General features: G+C 35.3%; 1 protein-coding gene and 1 long non-coding RNA gene across 4 annotated transcripts in view; one reads left to right on the top strand and one right to left on the bottom strand.

The window, feature by feature from the left end:
• Positions 1 to 1,198: 1,198 nt before the first annotated feature.
• Positions 1,199 to 21,951, bottom strand: GTPBP10 (GTP binding protein 10). Of its 3 annotated transcripts, none has more exons than XM_007195803.2 (10): positions 21,701 to 21,951; positions 18,322 to 18,515; positions 15,549 to 15,640; positions 14,980 to 15,124; positions 10,499 to 10,572; positions 8,891 to 8,943; positions 6,671 to 6,778; positions 6,015 to 6,092; positions 3,535 to 3,658; positions 1,199 to 1,699 (listed from the first exon to the last, which is right to left on the bottom strand). In XM_007195803.2, exons 2-10 carry the CDS (start codon positions 18,459 to 18,461, stop codon positions 1,437 to 1,439), a joined length of 1,077 nt encoding a protein of 358 aa, XP_007195865.2. In that variant the 5' UTR covers positions 18,462 to 18,515; positions 21,701 to 21,951; the 3' UTR covers positions 1,199 to 1,436. The 3 variants fall into 3 exon arrangements, with proteins under 3 accessions (XP_007195865.2, XP_007195864.2, XP_007195866.2); XM_007195802.2 differs by lacking the exon at positions 21,701 to 21,951 and adding an exon at positions 21,201 to 21,316; XM_007195804.3 differs by lacking the exon at positions 21,701 to 21,951 and adding an exon at positions 19,532 to 19,682.
• LOC103018744 (uncharacterized) overlaps positions 21,431 to 22,323 on the top strand; it is a 35,459-nt gene continuing 34,566 nt past the window's right edge. Inside the window, exon 1 of the long non-coding RNA XR_452301.2 lies at positions 21,431 to 21,589. This is a non-coding gene — a long non-coding RNA (uncharacterized LOC103018744). The remainder of the gene's footprint in view (positions 21,590 to 22,323) is intronic.

The raw sequence follows: 22,323 nt of genomic DNA, 5'->3' as shown, positions 1-22,323 counted from the left end.
TCAAGTCATAAAGGTAAAACATACCCAATATGAAACATGGTCACTATGATCAGTAAAGATGTTCAAATTCCAAACGCTTTCCTCACTCTTACTCCTTTGCTGTAAAGCGCTCTAATCCCCTGCAGCTTCTGACGTTGAACGTGATATCCATGAGGGCAGCAGGTCCTGTCTATTCTCCTTAACACTGTACATGCAGCGCCCCGCACAGTGCCTGGCACAGGGGAGACACTCAATAAATAGCCGTGCAATGAAAAGAAACACAAGAAAAGCCAGTGATCTGGGGACTGGGATGGGAGGTGGGAGTGGGGAATAGAACACAACAAATAAAAGTGAAATAACACTTGTAAGAAGCCACTCACATTGTCATATCTGAAGAAATTTAAGTAGAATGATAGTGACATTTTTATTTAATACTTATAGCCACATGTTAAGGCTTCACTTAGCCTTAAATTCCAAAACAATTCCTAATAGTTTAAAAGTAGCACTGAAGAATAATTTTTAGAAGCTCATTAACTTGCTACTATTTTGTAAAAACCAAAAAACCTTGGAAAGTCTTATATAATGAACTCATTTAGGCAAAAAGATATATGCATTAAAAAATTCTGCAAGAACATGTGGTTTTCCCTGAGAACTGGAGAGCCTGATGCAGAAAGATGGGAACTTTTCTTTTTTACTTTATATGCTTTTGCACTGTTTAAATTTTATTTTATTTTACAATTAACATGTATATTTTATAATAAAATGCATTAAGAGAAAATGTATAATATGTAAGTATTTTTGAAAGTCAGGCAGAAATTTAGAAATTATAATCTCCTGAGAATATACTGATGATGGATAATACTGTTTAATATTGTACTTCCTATTTATTCTCTTTACTAAAATATGAAAGTAGACAGTGAAACAGACTAGGACACAATAAAATGAGACATACATCAGTGTGTCCAAAGCAAGAAAAAAATACTCTTATACTTAAGAAAGAAAAATTTCCAAAAGCTGAAATCACAAAGATTTATCTCCTGATTATCAGTGGTCTTTATTATCACTGAATATGTTCAAATTTAGGGTTTGAGGTTTTCCAAACTATTATATATTTAGTAGAACCAGGTACATGACAGACTTAAAGACAAACAAACAAAACCTAGTTGCTCATACGGAATCCTTTATATAATTAAAAAAATGATCTCACTAGAGACATATGTACAGGAATATTATAGGATTTTATTATAGGTGGATTGGCCATAAAATTATAAACTGTTATTTTTAACCCTCAGTTACTTTTTTTTTACTGTTGATAGACTTAAGTACAAAACAACTTTAAAAAGTATGGTTCTTGAATGATGGCATATACACCAGGTTAGTAATAACTAACCTTCTAAAAAATATGTCTGTGGAAAAGCTTCCAAATGAACGCAATTTCAATATCACTTTTAACAGATTTAAGTTATATCTATTTTGGGACTAGCAACAGCATTCTTTGACGGTGGCTCACTATAAGATACTGTATTGGAAATATGTAAATTAAGCAACTGCTTCTTATGATATGCATCATTTTCCTGGTTGGTGTGTTCATCCAGAGATTTCCTTATACAGTTCTTTAGTTCATCAATTCCTTCTCCAGTAACTGCAGAGATGGGGATGATGTGTTGGAACTCCACGGTCCTCTCTGGAATCATGTGTTTTTCAAATAAATGTAAAAAATCTGAAACAAAGAACACAAAACTAGGCTGATTTTCACTACCTTTGAAAGTAAGTCAAAACTATGCTAGAGGTTTGATTTCTGAACCAGTGAACAGAAAACTAAGCATTTAAAATTGTTTTTTTCCTTCTCTTTCTAATAAGCTCTCAGAACCTTTGGTTTCTACTAGTGACAATGGTAAGGTTCTTGGCACATGACAGGTACTTAATAAATATTTGTTGCATGAATATATTTTAAACAAAATTAAGTGTAAGTAAAAGATGAATCACAGAAGATGATTTACTTACGGAAGCAATAAATTTTGTTTTGGGGCGGTTCAATAAAGTAAGATAACATAGATTTTTCTGAAAGAACTTCCCTATAACATAACATCATTTGTGATTTGGGATATTCTAGCTTGCTTCAGCACACAGGTGGCCTTTAATTGTCCTAATGGCTTATCATCACTGGTGCTATGAGCCATACTAAAATTGAAAAGAGTTCAAGGAGTTCAATTCATCATTTTAGATGAATCCAATCTATCACCCCACAGGGGCTGACAGCCATTATATAACTTTTCCTTCTTCCCTGCCACCAAGGCAACAGAAGTAGGGATGCCATACTGATGGGATGGATCAACATTGACATGAACTGGAAAGGCTGCCTAAAAGAGGTTAGCCAAACCAACACAGAGCTTGGATTCTGAGATTCATTTACCCCCAATGAAGTCTGAGAGGCTAACTTGGGAATTATCACTGAGGGGACTACATTGTTTTATGATGGTCCAAAATAGCCACAAACTCCCGAATTACCTTCCCTTCTGGTACCTCCTCTGAAAATTCCCTTTTCTGCAAGACCAGCCAGCAAATAGATCTAATGACCTCATAAAGCAAATGACATTAAGGAATAAAGGTTTATTTATAAATATTCCAGAGAATATTTATATCCCAAAGTAACTTATTAACTCAAGGACAGCCCAATATGTAAATTACACGGGGTGGGGGGTAGATTTTGAGAGGGGAGAGAGGATCTTCTGGTGCTGCCTGATAGTCCTAGTACATTATAATTTAGTTTCCCCAATTTTTATCCCAAGGATAAAAAGAGAGATTAGGTCTATTTAAAAACATGTTAACTACTTACCTTCCACCCTACTTTCCTCATTTGTGCAAAACAGACTCAGAAAAATGAAAGCATCATCACTGTAGGATAGAGAGTGTTCTGCAAAGGTCAATACTCAAAACTATGGAGAATCCCTTTAAATTTCTTTACACATAATGGTCCATTTAGGAACAAATTTCAAACAAATCCTTTTAGAGTAACAGCATCTATTATTCTGTACCCTACATACACAGTGACTCAAGTTCTTTTTAGAAGATTAGTACTCTTCAGAGATCTACAGACCTGGCACCGCAAAGATACATACCTCTTTTTAGAACTACTAGCTCTGTTTTAAAATTCATGATGTACTAGGGGAATGAAGTTCTAGAACTTGTGAAATATGTTAACAGACTTCACAGGTAGATGCTGACATTATTCTCTTCTGATCCAAATCCCATTAACTCTTTAAGAGCCCACTTTAAGTTTTACTTCTTGATGATGCCTGACATTTTCAGCTCAAATTAATCTTTCTTTCCTTCTGTCTCCTCTAACTTATTGTCCATATTACACATTCTGAAATGGGATATTATTTTTTACAGTGTTATTTAAAAGTTTCATATGGTATGTGTTCTTTCTTCAAACATACTTTTTTTTTAAGAGTAGCAACTTTCAGTTTTCTTTTCCACTGATTATAGTACCTAGCACTCTCTGCAAACAGCAGGTATTCATTAAACTGGCACTAAATGAATGAATGGGTTTACCTTTAGGATTCTGGAGTTGGTTCATCAGTACGTGGAATTTATCTTGGGCATCTGGCAAGTCCATTTTATTAACTGCCAGGAGCGCAGGTTTTGTCTGAAGTTCCTCTCTGTACAACTCCAACTCCTTTAAATCAAAGAGAAAAACCAAATAATTTTATTAAAATATCTATATAAATGACCTATTTGGTAATGTCTTTCTTTACTTTATAGGCCTGGGTAATCTAGGGCCCATTCGCACCTCTGAAATGCAGTAACTCCCAATAACCACAAAACTAATTAACAAAGGAAATGCAGAAAATGCTTACTAGTTAAGTCATGTGTTAATACATTTTAGCTCACATGACATCCTAGAGACAGTTGTGATTTTGTGCCTAGAGCCAAATACAGATATCTGGACATCTAGTAAGCACAAAGATAAAATTCAGAACTAGATAGTGACAACTTAATGCTATACCTGTATTATTCTTGGAAAAAGTTAAGTATGCTTAGAAGTAAATCTTTGTGACTATGGATTAGGCAGTGGTTTCGTGTATCTGACACTAAAAGCATGAGCAAAAGAAAAAATAGACAAAGGGGACTTCATTAAAATTTAAAATTCTGTACTTCAAAAGACAACCTAAAGAAAGTGAAAAGACAACTGAAAGAATAGGAGAAAATATTTGCAAATCATATATCTGATAAGGGATTTGTATCTAAATTATAAAGATCTCCCACAACTCAACAATTAAAAGACAACCCATTTTAAAAATGGGCAAAGAATGTGAATAGACATTTCTCCAAAAACTTACAAATGGCTAATGAGCACATAAAAAGATGCTCAACATCATTAGTCACATTTCTCAACATCATTTCTCATTAAAGAAATGCAAATCACAACCACAATGAAATACCACTTCATCCCTACTAGGAAGGCTAAAATAAAAAGACAAAAATGATTGTTGACATTAATGTGGAAAAATTGGAACCTTCATACATTGCTAGTAAGATTGTAAAATGGTGTAATGCTGCAGTCACTCTGGTAAACAGTTTGGCAGTTCCCCAAAATGTTAAACACAGAATAACCATATTATCCAGCAATTCCACTCCTAGGTATATACCCAAGAGAAATGAAAACATATCCACACAAAAACCTGTACACAAATGTTCACAGCAGCGTTATCAATAACAGGCAAAAAATAGCAAATGAAATAGGATATAAAAGTCCTGAAGATAAACAACATCATGTTGTGTTAGAGAGAAATCATTGGCTGGATATAGAATGTATGGGGCGTGGCCAGGGGTGGGAGGAGGGAGGAGAACAATAGAGATACAGTGCTTGGTAAGAACCCAACCTTGCCAGACCTCATAAACCACGTTCATGTTAGACTTTAACCTAACAGCAGTAGGAGACCATCGAAGTGTTTTAAGCAGGGAACAAACATCTGCTTGGTTCTTTAACAAAGATCACTCTAGCTGCCATATAAAACATGGTCTGGAGAGAACTAAGACTGGAAGCAGAGAGACAAGCTGGAGGGACTTAGAACATTCTAGTAAGAGGGGTTGATGATTATAACAGTGTGGGTGAAGACAAGTAGTTGCATTTCAGAGAAATTTAGGATATAAAACTGTCAGGGCTTGAAACAGGTGGTAAGAAAGATAGAATCACTACCACCCAGGTTTCTCACTTACATATTCAGTAAAGTTCTGGGGGAGGCTGGAGAATTAAAAAAAAAAAAAAAAGAAGTTCAGTTCTATACATATTAAATTTGAGAAGTTAATGGGACATCCAATCAAAGATGTCCAATAGGCAGCTGATCTAAAACATAACCAAAATATCTTGAGTATCAGAGAACCTAAAAAGTAGACTGAGAAATAGTCTAAGAAGTAGGAATAAAAGTTCAGCAAGATACAGTCTGAGAAGTATGTAACAGGGATTTGGAATCAAGGAAGGTTTTATTGATTACAACAGTTTGAGGAGCAGGTGAATATCGCAAAACTGGAGACAGCAAGTTTAGATAATTCTTTAATTGACATCAAAGCTTTAAAAAGTAGAGGCAGGGCTTCCCTGGTGGTGCAGTGGTTGAGAATCTGCCTGCCAATGCGGGGGACACGGGTTCGAGCCCTGGTCTGGGAGGATCCCACATGCCGCGGAGCAACTGGGCCCGTGAGCCACAATTACTGAGCCTGCGCGTCTGGAGCCTGTGCTCCGCAACAAGGCCGCGATAATGAGAGGCCTGCGCACCGCGATGAAGAATGGCCCCCACTTGCCGCAACTAGAGAAAGCCCTCGCACAGAAACGAAGACCCAACACAGCCATAAATAAATAAATAAACCCAAAGTTTAAAAAAAAAAAATTAAAAAAAAAAAGAAAAAGAAAAAGGCAGTAAATTCACATATGTAAAAAGTAGAGGCAGACTATATATTTATTCGAATTATCATACGTTATTCCATACAGTCCTATGTGCCTACGTATTAGACCAGATATAAAACAGAAAACCTACTTTTGAAAGCAGCAGTATGGTTTCAAAGGCAGTTCTGTATTGAGTTTGGGAAGAAAGCTGAAATCCAGAAACATCAACCTAAAAAAAAAAAAAAAAAGGGAAAATGATTGCTTTTAACATAAGAACAACAGCTATACAATTCTGTTTTGAAATGTTTTACTTGCTCAAGCTAAAAATAATTTCTCAATCTATACTCTGGTAATTTAGTAATTCGAAATGAGAGAAATTGATGTTTTAAGATAATTATAATTATTCTGATAAAACCACAATCATTAATGAGAAACTAGTACAGATTAAACAATTTATACCAATACAGACAATCTCATATATAACTCAACACCAGAAATGAAGTAGGAAATTGATCCTATATAATTTAGTAGTATATTGAAAATCTTAATGAATTAAACCTGACAAGTATGGCCAAACTTTCATCTGACATAGTAAACAATGCCACTTCCATCCCCATATTATAAATAAAGATCACTAACTGTATCTGACCCCTATCAAAATAGATTTAGTGGAATAATATATGCTGCTACTTTATCTTTAAATGTTATTATTATAAAAAATTTCTAGGAAAACTAAATTCACTGGTTCTCACCAGTGAGAACCACTCACATTCATTTAAACATTACATTGATAGGCATATGACTTACAACAAAAAGTAGTTGTTTAGTTCTTTCTATATGCTTGAGGAATTTGTGGCCCATTCCTTTGTTCATGTGTGCTCCTTCTATTAAACCAGGAAGATCAGCTACTGATATCTAACACAAAATTAAATGGTACGATAATAAAAAAAATATGAAAACCACAAATACAATTACATCCAACAATTTTCATGATATTTCAATTATAAACAGTTCTTCATTTGTGATTACCACTGCATCTCTATAAAGCCAAGATACCTTTATAACGAAATAAATGTATTAAGAATCAAAGTCCTTTGTTATCAGAAATTAGTCCCATTTTTTACTTTAACAATCCAGGAATTTTATGGCTTAGTTTGACATTTACTAATCACATAAATTCTCTTTAGAATTCCATAAATTATATTGTTCAGTATGAACTTTTCAAAGAATTTCAATTTTGTAAATTCTTAAAAGTATACAAGGATGTTAATTCAGCAGACATTGACTTAGTATAGCTCTGTAGTTTTAAGTTTTTTATTCTATATGTAAATGGTTATTTGGTACCATTGTTTCTTTATTGTTCATATTCTACCAGAACTATTAACCACTCTTAAAAAGTAAGGGAAATAGTGTTACTATACTCCTTTTGGAGGTTATAAGAGTTACTAACCATTATTCTACACTTGTGGTTTTCAAACCTCACTGCATGTCATAATTATCTAAGAAACTTTTCTAAACTACATATGCTCAAGCCCTATCCCCAAGGGGTTTGGTTTCAAATCACTGGGGCCCAGGCTTCATTTATCATTGTTGTTCTTAAGCTACCCAGATGATTCTGATGTACAGTAAGGGATGAGAAACACTGCTCTACACATACTGCTTGTGTGGTTAAAAATTTCAGTTTTAAAGAAAGTTGGAGCTATGTGACAAAGCAATGTACATGTAGGTCTCATGCCCTGAAATTCTCTTCAGAGGTTTTCTACTGATTTCCCTTAAAAATTACCAATAATGCTGTCCTTTCCTCTAAATATTGATCTCTAAATTCGTATTATCCTGCACTTATAATTTTACTTATTATTTAACATTCTATATAATTGTCGAAGTTTTAAAAAATTTTTACTGTTATACCACTATTATAAATATACATCTTCTATGTCTTTGGAATTATGTCAATGGATTATATGAAAGTATACTGATACATCATCACTTTAAGCCCATACTTTACATTAGGGTTCACCCTTGGTTTTATATATTCCATAGGTTTTGACAAATGTACGACATGTATCTAGTATCATACAGAATAGTTTTGCTGCCCTAAAAATCCTGTGTGCTGCCTATTCAACCTTTCTTTCCTCCTAATCCTTGGCAACCGTTGATCTTTCTGCTATTTCCATAGTATTGCCTTTTTCCAGAATGACATATAGTTGAAATCGTACAGTATGTAGCTTTTACAGATTGGCTTCTTTCACTTAGTAATACGCATTGGAGGTTCCTTTGTGTCCTTTCATGGCTTGATGGCTCATTTCTTTTTAGTGTTGAATGACATTCCATTATTGAGATGTACACAGTTTATTTATCCATTCACCTACTGAAGGACATCTTGGTTGTTTCCAAGTTTTGGCAATTATGAACAAAGCTGCTGCAAACATCCGTGTGTGGGCTTTTGAGTGGACGTAAGTTTTCAGTTTATTTGGGTAAATACCAAGGAATGCACCTGCTGATCATACATTACATATTTTAAAAATTTTGTTACTTTCCTTTTTAATTTGTTTTTATTCTAATTATTCAAAAGTTCTTCTGTAGCAAGGAAAAATAAATTTTAATAGCTAGTAAAGACAAGGATCCCATTCAATTAAAAAAAACATTTTTTTAAACAGTAAGTTGGAGTAAAATTACATCCATGAACTTTAGAAAATGTTTTTAGGAAATGAAAATCAATAATCAAATATGGCAGTAAAATATGGACTTGCAATGAGGACAAACTGATTAAGGCAATTAAGATACAATCAATGTTGTAACGACAAACTGGACCCAACCTTTGGAAGAACAAGAAATTATATTCTTATACAATATTTTTACTCTGATAGTGGTCAGCAGAATTGATTTGATCATGGTTTCACTTATCAAAAACAAAATCCTGCTACTTTTTCCCCCTAACACCACAGAAACTGCCAAATATTATAAAATCTAAGCACTAAGGCTAGTACTTTCATTACTAACCAAGTGTCTTATTTTAAAAATACCCACCTGTTGGAAATCAGTATACATAATTTTTCCAAGTTCAGGCTTTAATGTTGTAACTAAAAGAAAAACAATAATAAATTGAGGCTAGAATAAAGGCTTAGACTCTCAAAATTGTCTTAGCGTCATGTATAAAATAAATAGTATTTCATTTCTATGAACAACCTAATTCAGATTATGTTCTCATTTGTTGAAATTAAAGGTATAATTATCTTTGCTATTTATGATATACTTGGAAAAGGACAAAATATAGATTTTTATAATCTTCGAAAGCACAGGTGTAATATAATTAGTGGGCCTCAAAGTCCCTGTCTCAAACTTTAAGGAGCATGGTAAAGGTGCTGAGGATGGGGGCAGAATTTAGGTTTCTATCACTTGGGCTGTGGGTGAAATCTCTCTACGGTCCTTTCTCTTTTAGTTATCCACACGCTTCATCAATCCTGCCCTAGCCTCCTTCCTAGGCCTTTTTGCTTTTCTTCTTCTTTCCTTCTCAAGAATCCCCTGTATTGTAACAATAAATATTGGCCATGTGATTTATAGCAGTTAGTACAAAATTAACTCTACTTTATCAATTTTAGAATGGTTTAATTTTATTTTCCATGTTAATGTCATTCTGTGCCATTTTGTTTAATGATGGCAAAGATCCTATCATATTCATTCACTACTCTTAGACTGAGCTTCCATTATATCTCATCCAGCTACTGCAATAGCCAGTTCTACTAACTGTTCTTTCCAGATCCATTTATGTCCCACACCAATCCATTTTCTACATTACACGCCAATAGATCTTTTTTGAAAAGCAAATCTAATCACTGTTTTCCCTTGTTAAAAAGCTATCAACTGCTCTTAAGCCACAGAGATCAAATACAGCCTATATGGCCTATATCACAGGTCTCCACCTGCATCTCTAGCCTCATCTTGATTCCCTCTTCCCCTTACTACATGTTCTCTAGACAAACAAATCTACTCCCTGCCACCACAGAGTCTTTGTGTACATGCTATTTCCTTTGACTGAAAGACTCTCACCTCCATTGTCTGTCACCAATTAACTCATATTTAGTGTTCATATCTCAGCCCCACCATCACACTTCCCCAAAGAAATCTAAAGCAGTCACCTACACTCTTTCATAGAACCGTATTATATTCTCTTATATTCATTAGTGAGATATGTGCCTTCCCCCACTTGTCTGTAAGTTCAATAAAAATCAAAACAGTATTCACTTCTGCTTACCAGTCTTTGTTAACTCCAGAACTTATTGTATTGATAATTCCTAGAAATAAATACTTGCTAGATGAATGAAAGAATTGATCTCTACCTTCATAGCATTTATCACAGTGTTTGATAAAGGGTAGGTGCTCATAAAATCGTTAACTAAACTGAATAATGATTATGCAACAGACAAATAAATGTAACAAAGTGTCTAATAAGCAGTACTAGGAACTTTGCTGACAGCTATAAAGGTTTCAAAGATTAATGGGAAATACATGTACTCTGTCTGCCAAGAGTTTTCAAACTAAGGCTACCCCAGTTATCATTTTTTTCATACTCAAAGAAAGATTAGTCTTTAAAAATTTACCTCTACACATTAAAAAAACAAAACAAATTATACTTACATGCATAATCTGCAATTGCAGGTTTTGCATGAGAAATCTTACTTAGCAAAGAGGATTTTCCAGCATTTGGGAATCTGAAACAAGAAAATAAATTTATACATTACAACAAATATCAGCATTATTAATACTTGCTTATCTCTGAATTCCTAACATTTCAAGAAGCAGGCTTCTTGAATACTGCTGGGATTAAGGGTAGACTATAAATTTAAAATAATCTTGAAAAACTTGAGGAACAAAATATACTTATAGAAAAGGTAAAGATAAATTTATGGTGAACACTAAAGATGTTTCAGTATTGACAGTAAATCAAATAATGTTAAAAAAAAAACAGCTTGTAAATCATAGAAAAACATAAAGAGACTAATAAAAATACCTGCAATTCACTATCTCTAGCCAAATACTGACAAAGTATTTCTTATACTGTCTTGTGGATTTTTTTAAAAAAACATTTTATATGGACATTTCACTAGCAAAGTAATGAATCCTATTTAGCCATCACCTAGCTTAAACAAATATTAATACATTCTTAATAATTTTTTTAAAGTTGGTTTGTTTAAATAGAGACCCAAATAAGGTCCGCGTATTACAATTGGTTGATGTGCCTTTTCAGTTTCTCTGGTACAGGCTCCCTCTCCAGGTTGTTTCCCCCTTGCAATTTTATTTTTAAAGAAACTGGGCCATTTGTCCTGTAGTTTCTTTGCCATAGTCTGGATTTTTCTGCTGATGCCCATGATGTCATTTAACATGCTCCTATAAATTGGTAGATATGAAGCCTTGATCAGATTCAGCTTTGATCCCTTTTTTGTTGAAAGACTATTCACAGTTGGCCGGCCTCCTTTTAAACTGAATTATATAAGGTGAATGCATTTCAAGGGTGTAGTGTAATTTACTTAACTAATTTCTTATTGTTAGGCATTTAGGTGGTCTCAAATTTTTTACTGTTATTAATAACTCTGCAAAAAATACGCATACAGCTAGAAAGACATACACCAATGTTAAGTCACCTTAACATCAAATGGTGCAATTAACAGTCAACTCTTTTTTTCTTTCTGCAAACGAGCACTAATTATTTGTCAAGCTTGTTTTAAAAAACTTTAAACGCTGAAGTGAACCTTTACATATACCTTTAATTTCTTTCTTGAGGTAAATTTCTAGATAAGGAAATACTAGATTAAACTATATGGCTGTTTTAAAGGCCTTGATTTTATTGCTAAATATCCCTCAAGAAAGGCCCACAATGGATGAAAGAAAGTACTAGGAATGGGGGCCACTTAAGAGATGATTTCCTAAATTTCATTCAGATATTTTTATTAAATTTATTCAACCAATGGGAATGTAAATTGGTACAGCCACTATGGAAAACAGTATGGAGGTTCCTCAAAAAATTAAAAATAGAACTACCAAATGATCCAGCAATTACACTTCTGGATGCTTATCCAAAAAAAAAAAACAAACCAAAAACACTAACTCAAAGAGATATATGCACCTCATGTTCACTGCAGCATTATTTACAATAACCAAGATGTGAAAGCAATCTAAGTGTCCATCAATGGATGAATGCATACAGAAAATGTGTGTGCGTGTGTGTGTGTGTGTGTGTGTGTGTGTGTGTCAGCTGGGGGGGGGTTACAAAATGGGCAAAGGCCGTGAAAAGGTAAAAAAATATCCAGTTGTGGGGAATTCCCTGGCGGGCCAGTGGTTAGGACTTTGCACTTCCACTGCTGAGGGCTTGGGTTCGATCCCTGTTTGGGGAACTGAGATCCTGCAAGCCACATTGTGTGGCGCAAAAAAAAAAAAAAAAAAAAATCTAGTTGTAAAAAAAATGTCATGGGGATATAATGTACAGCATGGTGATTATATTATAATCATATATTATATTATAATTAATAATATAATATTGTATATTTGAAAGTTGCTAAGAGAGTAAATCTTAAAACTTCTCATCACAAGAAAAAAAATTTGTAGCTATACATGGTGACAGATGTTAACCAGATTTATGGTGGTGATCATTCTGCAATATATACAAATATCAAATCATTACACTGTACACCTGAAACTAATATAATGTTATATGTCAATTATATCTCAATTAAAAAAAATTATCCAACAAATATTTATTGAGCACTGACTTGGGTCAGGCAATATACTATGCAGGAGAAATATAGCAATCAATAAGACAGATGTGATCCCTGTCTTCACAGTTTTCATTCAAATCAAGATCTTTCAAAACTCTGCCAAATTTTCATTTGGAATAATGGTGTAATATTTCACAAATATTAATTTGGAATTCTATAAAAATGTATATGCTCTTAATGGAGCTCTTTAAACAATTTTTCTCATTAAAATATTTCTATAATAAATTTAGAATAAAACTATGTGAGATTTCTTAATGACTCGTCTCCCCTGGAAATACAGTATTTTCTTATATCCTGTTACACCCAGGCTCTTGTAACTTTTTGAAAAGCAAATTGCAATCATTTTTGCCATGATTATCATTAGTTGGACTTATTTCTTTCTAATATCCTCATATTTTCATAACAATGATTAAACACAGAAAAATGCAAGCAACTATTTCCAAAGAGATCAAAATACAAGAAGAAAAAGGAAGCTACCAGGTGAAGAACAGATACCTGAGATTTTTATTGCCAAGTACCTAATGAAAATTTTAGAGGCTGAAATCCAACCTATGCAAAGACCAGATTTGAAAACAGCAGTACAAGTGTATTAGTTATATGATACCTTTCTTCTCATGTTCAGTTCATTCCTGAAACTGGCTAAAAGGACATCTGCTTATGCTGGTATTCACATTAGCAACTTTTTAAGAATAGTTACCTAATTTAAAAGCACTAGCATACATGTTAAACATTGTGCTCTAGAATCATGATGCTTGCTATTGACTAATATCAAGTCCACTTCTGAAAAGCTTAGTGTATCACTATATGTGGTCTCCAATAAGTTGGCAATGATGATGATAATAGCAGCTACCATTCATTCATTGAGCATTCATAAATCCAAGGCATGTATTATGCTGCAAATGCAATATCTTACTCAGCAATTACATTTTAAGGTGAGAACTACTGCCATCTACTATTAAAGATGAGAAAAAAAAAAAAAAAGGCTTAGAGAGACTGTATCCAAGACCATCCAGCCAGCCTCCAGAGGATGTGAGATTCCAACCCAAACAGTCTCACGTGAGTCTCCCATCGCCATCCCACTTTTATTCACTACTCAGCCTTGCTATGTTCTTATTAGGCTGTAAAGGTGTCTCTATGGAACCTGAAACATATTTTCCTACGAAATGAGAAAGTGAATAGCTAGATTCTCAGTCTTATCCACAAAACCCTATTAAGTCCATAATGTTCCTAAAAATATATAGTATTATAGAACCTATGACTCATAATCCTTATAACTATGTTTCACTGAAAAAATTAAATGCGAATGGCAAGCTTAAATGCCAGGATCACATCTTTCTCTGATACAACTTCAGCAGGAATGAGGCCTCTGTGAACGCTAAGCCACTGCTGGTAAGACCTAAACAGGCATGGAAAGAGGTGAGGGATTTAGAGTGAAGAGTGTGGTAAAGAAGCAGTGAGATGCGGGAAGAAGAAGATGAAAAGAGCTTAGAAAGAAGCTATGGGAAGGCAAGGCATGGAACTGGCAGCTGGAGTAGAGTGGCAGTTTCCCCTCCCTTTTCCTGAGGCCTTCCATCTGACTATTGTGTAATGCTATAGTGGGACTTGGGAGAGGAAGACAGAGAGGGAGAGGAGACATGCAAAGCTGAAGTTTTCCCTTCCTTTATCTACTTTCTATCTTGCTATCTATCTCCCTCCATTTATGTGCCATCACTGCAAACCCTACAGCTAAGCAGCATTGTTTGATGAAAGAGTGGAGGCTGGTGGAAGAGGACAACATTGGAAGGTCTGCAGCACTGAGAATGGACAGGTCCTAAACAGAGAGTGAAGGATAGGGAAACGGTCATAGCAAGATCCAGCTTAGTGCTTAATAGTGTGTAAAGCTGATGGTTGAGATCATCATCTGTACCGGCCTTTAGCCATCTGATTAATGATACTTCAATACCTCTATTAAGACTTGTAAGAATATTTTTCCCCTACTTTTTATTTCCTTCTATACACTTTTTAAAATGTGGCTTGTTTGGATTTCTAATTTTATTCCTTAATACTTGGTAACATTCTTTTGTATTTGATTGATTTTTCTGTTTTTATTTACTTTCTAACATTTCCACTGCCCTATTCAATTGCTATGATCTTTGACAAATGAATAGTGGCTATGAAACTCTATGTTGGCAATATTAGCAGCATATTCTTTTTTTTTTTAAGCAGCATATTCTTAAAAGTACACGAACAATACACAAATTCCATAAACTAGAAATAATGCTGGCCCCAAATTACCATTTATATTTACTTTCTATTCATGAACTGTCTCTCTGAAAGTATAAAAATAAAAATATGAATGATACTTACCCCACCAAGCCTATATCAGCTATAAGTTTTAGATCAAGGTGAATTACTCGTTTCTGGCCTTTCAATGGTAAGAAATTTGTAAGTAATTTACCACCAAGACCTCCTTCAGCTACCAAAATTCTGTCTTTCTCTTTATTGAGTTCTCCTTAAAAAGAGAGATAAAGATACTTAAAGCAAAGATTAGTAAGTGGAGCTAATCACTAATGACATTTTTCTTTCAGAAACAGATGGCAGGAAATTCCAGTTTACAAATCTAAAGGGCTAAATGATAGGATCAAGTTTCTTTTAAAAATCTGACCCCAAGAAAACACTTTTGCAAGTGGTTGAAAAAATGCTAATTATTTGTTTTAAAACCGAGTAAATACTCTTACATCTTTAAAATAATTTTAAATCTAGCAGCTAATTCTGAACTGTTATATAATGTTTTTAAAAGCTGTTTTATAAACTAGCAGCTAAAATACTTAACGTTTAAAAAAAATCCTGAAACTTAAGAGGTGCTATTCCCCACAGCTCTCAATTTTAGAAAATGTGCACATTTTTCACAACCTTAGAATCTACAATACACTTACCTATAATTTTACCATTTTCATCAGTTATTGAAATACCCACGGGTACAGGAATTTCACAGTCTTTTCCTTTGGAGCCTTTCAGTGCACTAACTCTATAAAAAAAATAAAGCTAAATTAACATAAAGAAAATCTGCTAGATTAAATGGTTGATGTTTCAAGCAAATACAATGGTATACAAAGAAGACTAGCAACCAGTTCTTACAATGCAGATGTTAAATGGCCAAATAATGGAGAAAAAATAAAATTATCCCTATTTATTTATTTACATTTTAGACTACTGTATCTCAATAAAAATAATATTAAGTAATGATTTAAGTTACCAAGCTAACTACCAAAAGTCATTTTAACTCATAATGAACTAAAATATTGCATGTTTGAAAGGAAGAGATCATTGCAACATGAATAAACTAGAAAAAAATGGAAAATCCAGTGAATAACAAGGCTTTTTAAAAAATGACCTGAAATGAGAGTACTTTAATTATAGGAGGCTCATATGGCGATTCTTAAACTGCTCAAGAGAGGATAAAGTGGTACAAGCTTCTAACTAGTAATTCTACTTCTGGGAATTTAGCCTAAAAAAAAAAAATTGAACCATGTAAACTATTATATACACAAAGATGTGTACTGCATTGTGACAATAACAGTAAAAAAAAAAATCAAATCAATAATTACCTAAATAGATGAATGACAAAATAATTTATGTTATTTCCAATACTATAAGACTATGCAGCCATGCTTAACAATTTTCTGGAATGGAAAAAAAAGTTAAAAGAGAAGGTTGCAAAATTTTGTGCTCTTGTTTTTGTATCCCCCAATTTTACAGACACATTTAATTACATTTGGGTAGAGACACACAGAAGTCTTAGAAAAGTCATGAAAAGGTTAATAGTGGTTATTTCTGGATAGAACAAGTCTCGGAAGGGGAATAAGATTTTGCCAGATAATCAAGGCAGGAAAGTGTTGGCAAAGAGAAAGAAAAACAAACCAAAAAAACATTCACACACATCCCAGAGTAGGAGGGAACAAGGTATTTGGTGAAATAATAGTTATTTCTAGTGTAAGCATAGCAGAAGTGGGGTGGAAGACACTGTAGTCCAGATCACGAAGAGCCTGATATGCTCTGTTAAAGAGTTTGAATATTATCTTAGATTGATGGGGAACATTGAAGGATTTTAAATATGCAAGTGACATTAATAAACTGGTGTTACAGAAAAAGCACTGTAGACATAATTGGAAAAAGAATGGATTGGAGGTGATAACTGAGACTGGAGAAGGAGACCAATTTGGAGAATACTGCAGTATTTCAGAAATGACGAAGGTCTGGCTTGTACCTATCTTTCTAGTCTCATCTTCCTCTACATTCTGTGTTTTCTGCATTCCAGCCCCACTGACCTTCTTTTAGTGTTTTATACTGGTATTTGTCTTCTATCACTGGGTCTTTGTTCATGTTGTTATCTTTCCTGTAATGCTTTTTCCTCCCCTTCATCCAGTTGGCTCCTATTAATCCTTTAGATTTAAGCCTCTACATTCTAAAAATTCCAACACACAATCGCAGTAACTGTTCTATTTAAATCTTTCTTAACATTTAAATGTTATACACCATCTTTAGCATACCACTTATCTAAACACAGAATAAGGTTGGAATTACAGCAACCTTACTTTTCAAAAGAAATTATAAAATGATGACAAATTTTACTTTAGGATATAAACTGCAGTTATTTTCTACCTGTAACATCAAAATAATAAAACGACATTCTTAACTTAAAACTTTGATTACTGAATTCTAATATAGGGCTCTCAAAATTTGCCCTGTAAAGACTATTCTTAAACAAAAATGCTCAAAAGAAATTTAAGGGGTTTCTCCAAGGATTCCTTTACCAGCAGAGGATGCTGCTGGATATTTGGGGCAGGATAATTTGTTGTTGTTGTTGTTGGGGGCATTCCTCACCCTGCGTTACAGGGTGTTTAGCCTATATCCAGGCTCTATCCTTTGCTTACACCTATCCCCCAAGCAAGTGCCACATTCCATCCTCTACGATTGTGACAAATAAATATACCCAAACACTTCCTTGGGAAGGGGAAAGAAAAATGGAACAGAAAGCCTAACCTTTATACCAACACCTCCTAAGGAACAACAGAATGACAGAGGCCTGAGGAATCACAGCCTGCATTTTGATGGAAGCTTTAAGAATTTTCTTCTTCATTTTCTTTACAATGAAAGAAAAAATTCTTCTCATATTTTGAGGCCAACATAATATGTTCCACAGGAAATAGCAAACATTAACAAAAAGCAAAGGGAAGATTTTGCTGTCACGGAGAGAAAATCAAAATAGAGGCAAAAGGAAAACATTCAAGAGATGTAGCAGCAAACAGGCTCTAAATTTTAAGTACTGCCTACAAGATGCTGGCAGAACTATGGGTGGTAGTGGGGTGGAGTAGCCAGTTAAGAGTCTAGAAAGTTTCCTAAAGACTGTCAAAGATAATTTTAGGAGACAACAGTGGGGATTCAGATCATTTTCTGGTTCTACAAAGGAAGTATAAAAGAATATAAACAGACACTGGGAGAAGAGAAGGATAAAAAGTTTAAAAACGTCAAAACATTCCATAGTACCTATCTTTTATATTTACTAGAGACAAAAATAGTAGATTTTTGCTCAGTTACAAATCCAGGATATTATTTACTTCAAATTACCAATTAAATTTTTATCTCAACTTTTTTTTCTTCTTCTGGGGGGAATTAATTCCATACAAAGTCATTCAGTTAAATACTTACCGGCTGTTTGCTCCTTCTCCAGCCGCAAACCGTTTCTGAGGATATTTATCTTTAAGTTGTTTTAAAGTCATTTTGTTATGGGCTACAACCCAGACGTCACCACCTTTTCCACCTTCTCCACCTAAGCGAGGGTAGCCCATTCCACCACTTCCTCCCCTGGTGAAGAGTCTCAAGTTATCAATGAAGTTTCCATACTTAAAAAGAGAAAGAGAACATTTGTATACCACATGTGCTTACCAATTTTGAACTCCTTTCTAGTTCTTTGTTGCCACTAAAACTCCTAAAAAAAAAAAAAATGGCTTTCCGTATGCCACAGCTATTCTTTTCTTAGTTTACCTCCTGTCTGACCTCACTTTCCCATTAGATTAACTCTCTTAAGACCCTGTTTTTCACTATCAATTGTTGTCCTTCCAATCCTGAAGGTCTCTGACACTGGCCCACTTTTCAATCTAGACTTTCTCCCCTGGGTGATCTCAGTCTGTACCAGTAACTATCACCTAGGTGAGATATTCTCTATCCCAGTTAGTTGGACATCTCCACCAGATGTGAGCTTAATAGTCTAAAGCAACTGAGAATGAGATCAGTATTTAACTTATATTTGAAACCCCTCAAATATATAACTTGTTCTTAGGTATTGAAAGGATAATAGTCATCTAAATACATGTTATATAACAAAACCAAACTTTTCCCTAGGTAAATTCTGTTCCTCCAATGTTCTCACAAATAATGAAACGATAGTTTATCTACTCACTGAGACCACATATGGGGATCTTAGACTATACCTGCTTCTCTTCCCGAAGCCCTACTATCTTTGCTTTTTGGCACAACTAACTACCGTAGTATCTTGATCATTACATTAGCTCCTAACTGGTCTTTCAATGTCTAGTCATTCCTTCCTCAACACATCCTCTATCTCACTGCCTGAGCAATTTTTCTGACAATGGATCTGATCTCTCAACATGTTTCTCCCTTACTCAAAAACCATTCATGGTTTTTTGCTGTTTATGAAATAAAGTCTAAAATTCTCAGTGCTATATTCAAAGCTCTTAACCTACCCTTCCCATTTCATTTCCATTCATTCAACCCCTCCTATATCCTCTTCCTCTCTTTGCTCTATGCTACACAATATACTGTCACTTCTTCATGGCATTCTGCTCATGCTTTTTCATCCACTTACAATGTCATTTGTTCTTTTCTATCATAAACCCACCTGTATGTCATATCTCCCGATGTCCTTCTTAATTCCTTTAACCAACACTTAACCATTGATTTTGCTGGGCTCTCAGTAATTGGATTATATCTCTATTATTAGGTCTCTAGAAATCATACATTGTATTTAGGGTTTATTTCTGTTTCCCTCACTAAATCAAGAACTTCTTGCAGGTAAGATCCTATGCCTTAGCCCCCTGGGCTATCAAAATTCCTCACAAAGTAATTTCTTAAAATCATAATCTTCACATCGTTAATCATTTAGGATAGTTTTAAGTATCGAAAACATCTGGGAACTTTTTTCAAAAATGCATACACTCCACTGACCATTCTGATACTCTGGAGGAGGGGATGAGAATAGGGTAAGCCAGCACATCTATCAAAAGCTCCTTTGCTGATTCTGATAAATCTGTCTAGACTTGAGATTGCAGTGGATAGTTACACAGCAAAGATTCAAAGCACAGCTTTTCATTTGAGTATGCAAATACAGTCATGAAACAGAGTATTGTAAGGGTGGAAGGAATATACAAAACATGAACTTAAGGGCTAGCTAGAGTATTTTTCTCTGGAGGCTGATGAACTTATGCTTTGGCTGGGTAGAGCTAGATCAGAAATGCATCACAGGTAAGTGAAGAGGTAGATTCCCCTTGCAAACAACACCGACTGGAAGTTACTGTTATGGCAGTAAAGTTACACAACTAGCATTTAATAACATATCCAGCAAAAAATGCAGTAGTTCATTTTTTTAGCTTACAGATTAGTTATCCTATATGCCCAAGTACTATCCTTCACAAGTCTCTCTTCTTCTGACCACCTATTTTCTGGAAAATAGAGGGTTGAATAAAGTAAAACTTTACTAACCATGGTATTACTAACCATGCGTTTCCTCCGACAAAAAGAAAACTCCTGTTTTTAAAGTTCCTTTCAATATGTGACACATTTTTTACTGCTCTAGATTTATCAGGTTCATAGATTTAGAACTCAAAAGTAATATCTCAATCTCATCCTTAGTAATAAGGTAATGACCAAACTTGATGACGGCAGGTTTCAAAAAACATTGCTAGTAAGGCTCTTAAAGAGGTTTTTAAATTTGAAAAGCAACTGTAAATTTTTTACAGAAACGATTCTAAAACCCGCACTGCACAAAAGCTGACCTAGTTTCTTGCAAGAAGGCAAGTCAGTTACCTATTTTCGTTTACTGATGAAAAGTTGTCTTTAGAAAGCTCTTAATAACAATGCACTCAATGAAAAAATATGTAAAAACAAGTTATGGATATTATTACTTAAAAGAAGGAAAATACACTATTTGAGCCAAAAGAAAAAGTCAAACCTACACTTCACATACACCGTATTGCATGTATAAACAGCAGGCAGTTACCCCAGCTCTTCATCCCACGTGCACACAATTCCCTTGAAAAATCCCAAACCCTGTTCCAAACAACCGTCCTAACCATGCCCGGTAAACTAGACACGCCCTTCTCACCCCTTACAGGCCAAGCCCGACTCCTTGAGGGGCGAAAAGGAGAGAACTATGGTAGAAAAGAAGCAGGAAAGAAGCCCCCAGGAAGAAAACAGTGGGGAGGGATGGAGGCGAAGGAGAACGAGAGCCCTCAGGTGGGGCTAGCGGCACCAGGCGTCGGACATCAGGCTGAGGGGCACCAATCACGGACCTTTCTGAGCAACACCCGACTGCAGTTCACCATGCCCGCGATGGGCAAGCATTCACTCCCGCGGAAGCTGTTCGCACCGAAGTGCGGCGCGATCTTTTTACGTCACCGCCCCCGCCACTGCTATTTTGTATCCGCACGCTGGCGCAGGACAGCCTCAGCGGCCGTAAGGCGCGCGCGCTCATGGAAACGTGCGCATGCGTTTTGCTGTGCCCCCAAGGGGAGGTGGAAGGTGGTGTCTGTTTAGAAGCAAGCGGAGTAAAACGCTGAGGAAATATCGAGAGGCAATGTGACAGGGGACAGTCGCGTGCGGAGTAGGTGCCTCAGGAATATTTTGAATAGGATGGCACTGGAGACTCTGCTGCCTTGGAGGAGTTTTTATGCTAATTAAGGTAACCACAAGATACCTCAATCTTTACTCTCGGCGAAGCAGAGTGGAAAAACAAAACAAAACACCTCCCACGGACAGTAAAAGCAAACGCGTAAAAGACTCAGAAACTCACCTGGGAAAAAAGCTGTTAATTCATTGACCAGCTGAGTAATACCAGCAAAATCTTCCAAGAGACAATGAATTTAAAATTTGGGACCCAAAGGTCAGGATCTGAGATCTGTAAGAATTTCACTGTGTTCTGTGGGGAAGGAATTTTGCAACTGTTTGTCAGATAATAGCTTCTAGGGGTCCGGTAGATACTATGGGTCATTATTCAACTCTCATTTGCAGCGCGCCTTTGTGAGAATTAGATTCCCTTTTCTCAAGCTGGGCAGAACCAGCAGAGTGACTGGGTCTCCGTCCGCCCCACCCACCCCGTCTCCCCCTGCCCTCGCGCAGTGGACAGAGGTACACAGCCCTGCTAGGCGGCCCTGCACTACGCTGCCAGCCTAATAATCTTTCTGAACTCAAAACTGAGAATCCTTCTCCTATTTCTACCCCTCACTTATGACAGTGATTGTTAGGAAATACACGGTGTAAGAACTATCCCTTTCAGTCTTGATTCCCTTCGTACTACTGAACCTCTCTCTACCCCACCCCTATCAATAAAACTGTAATTGTCATTTAACCTGTAATGATTAATTAATCAGTAAATTAGGATGGGAATTCCCTGGCGGTCCAGTGGTGAAGACTCGG

The sequence above is a fragment of the Balaenoptera acutorostrata genome, chromosome 7 (genome assembly GCF_949987535.1).
Source record: "Balaenoptera acutorostrata chromosome 7, mBalAcu1.1, whole genome shotgun sequence".
Taxonomy (NCBI): Eukaryota; Metazoa; Chordata; class Mammalia; order Artiodactyla; family Balaenopteridae; genus Balaenoptera; species Balaenoptera acutorostrata.
Note: the sequence above shows the minus strand (reverse complement) of the source record. Positions and strands in the feature narration are given on the sequence as shown.

Excerpts from the sequence above, each read along its gene's own strand:
- GTPBP10 (XM_007195802.2), bottom strand. The coding sequence starts at position 21,233 with ATGGTGAACTGCAGTCGGGTGTTGCTCAGAAAG. Across the intron at positions 18,516-21,200 it reads GTCGGGTGTTGCTCAGAAAG|TATGGAAACTTCATTGATAA; the intron begins GTCCGTGATTGG and ends TCTCTTTTTAAG. Across the intron at positions 15,125-15,548 it reads TGAAAATGGTAAAATTATAG|GAGAACTCAATAAAGAGAAA; the intron begins GTAAGTGTATTG and ends TCTCTTTTTAAG.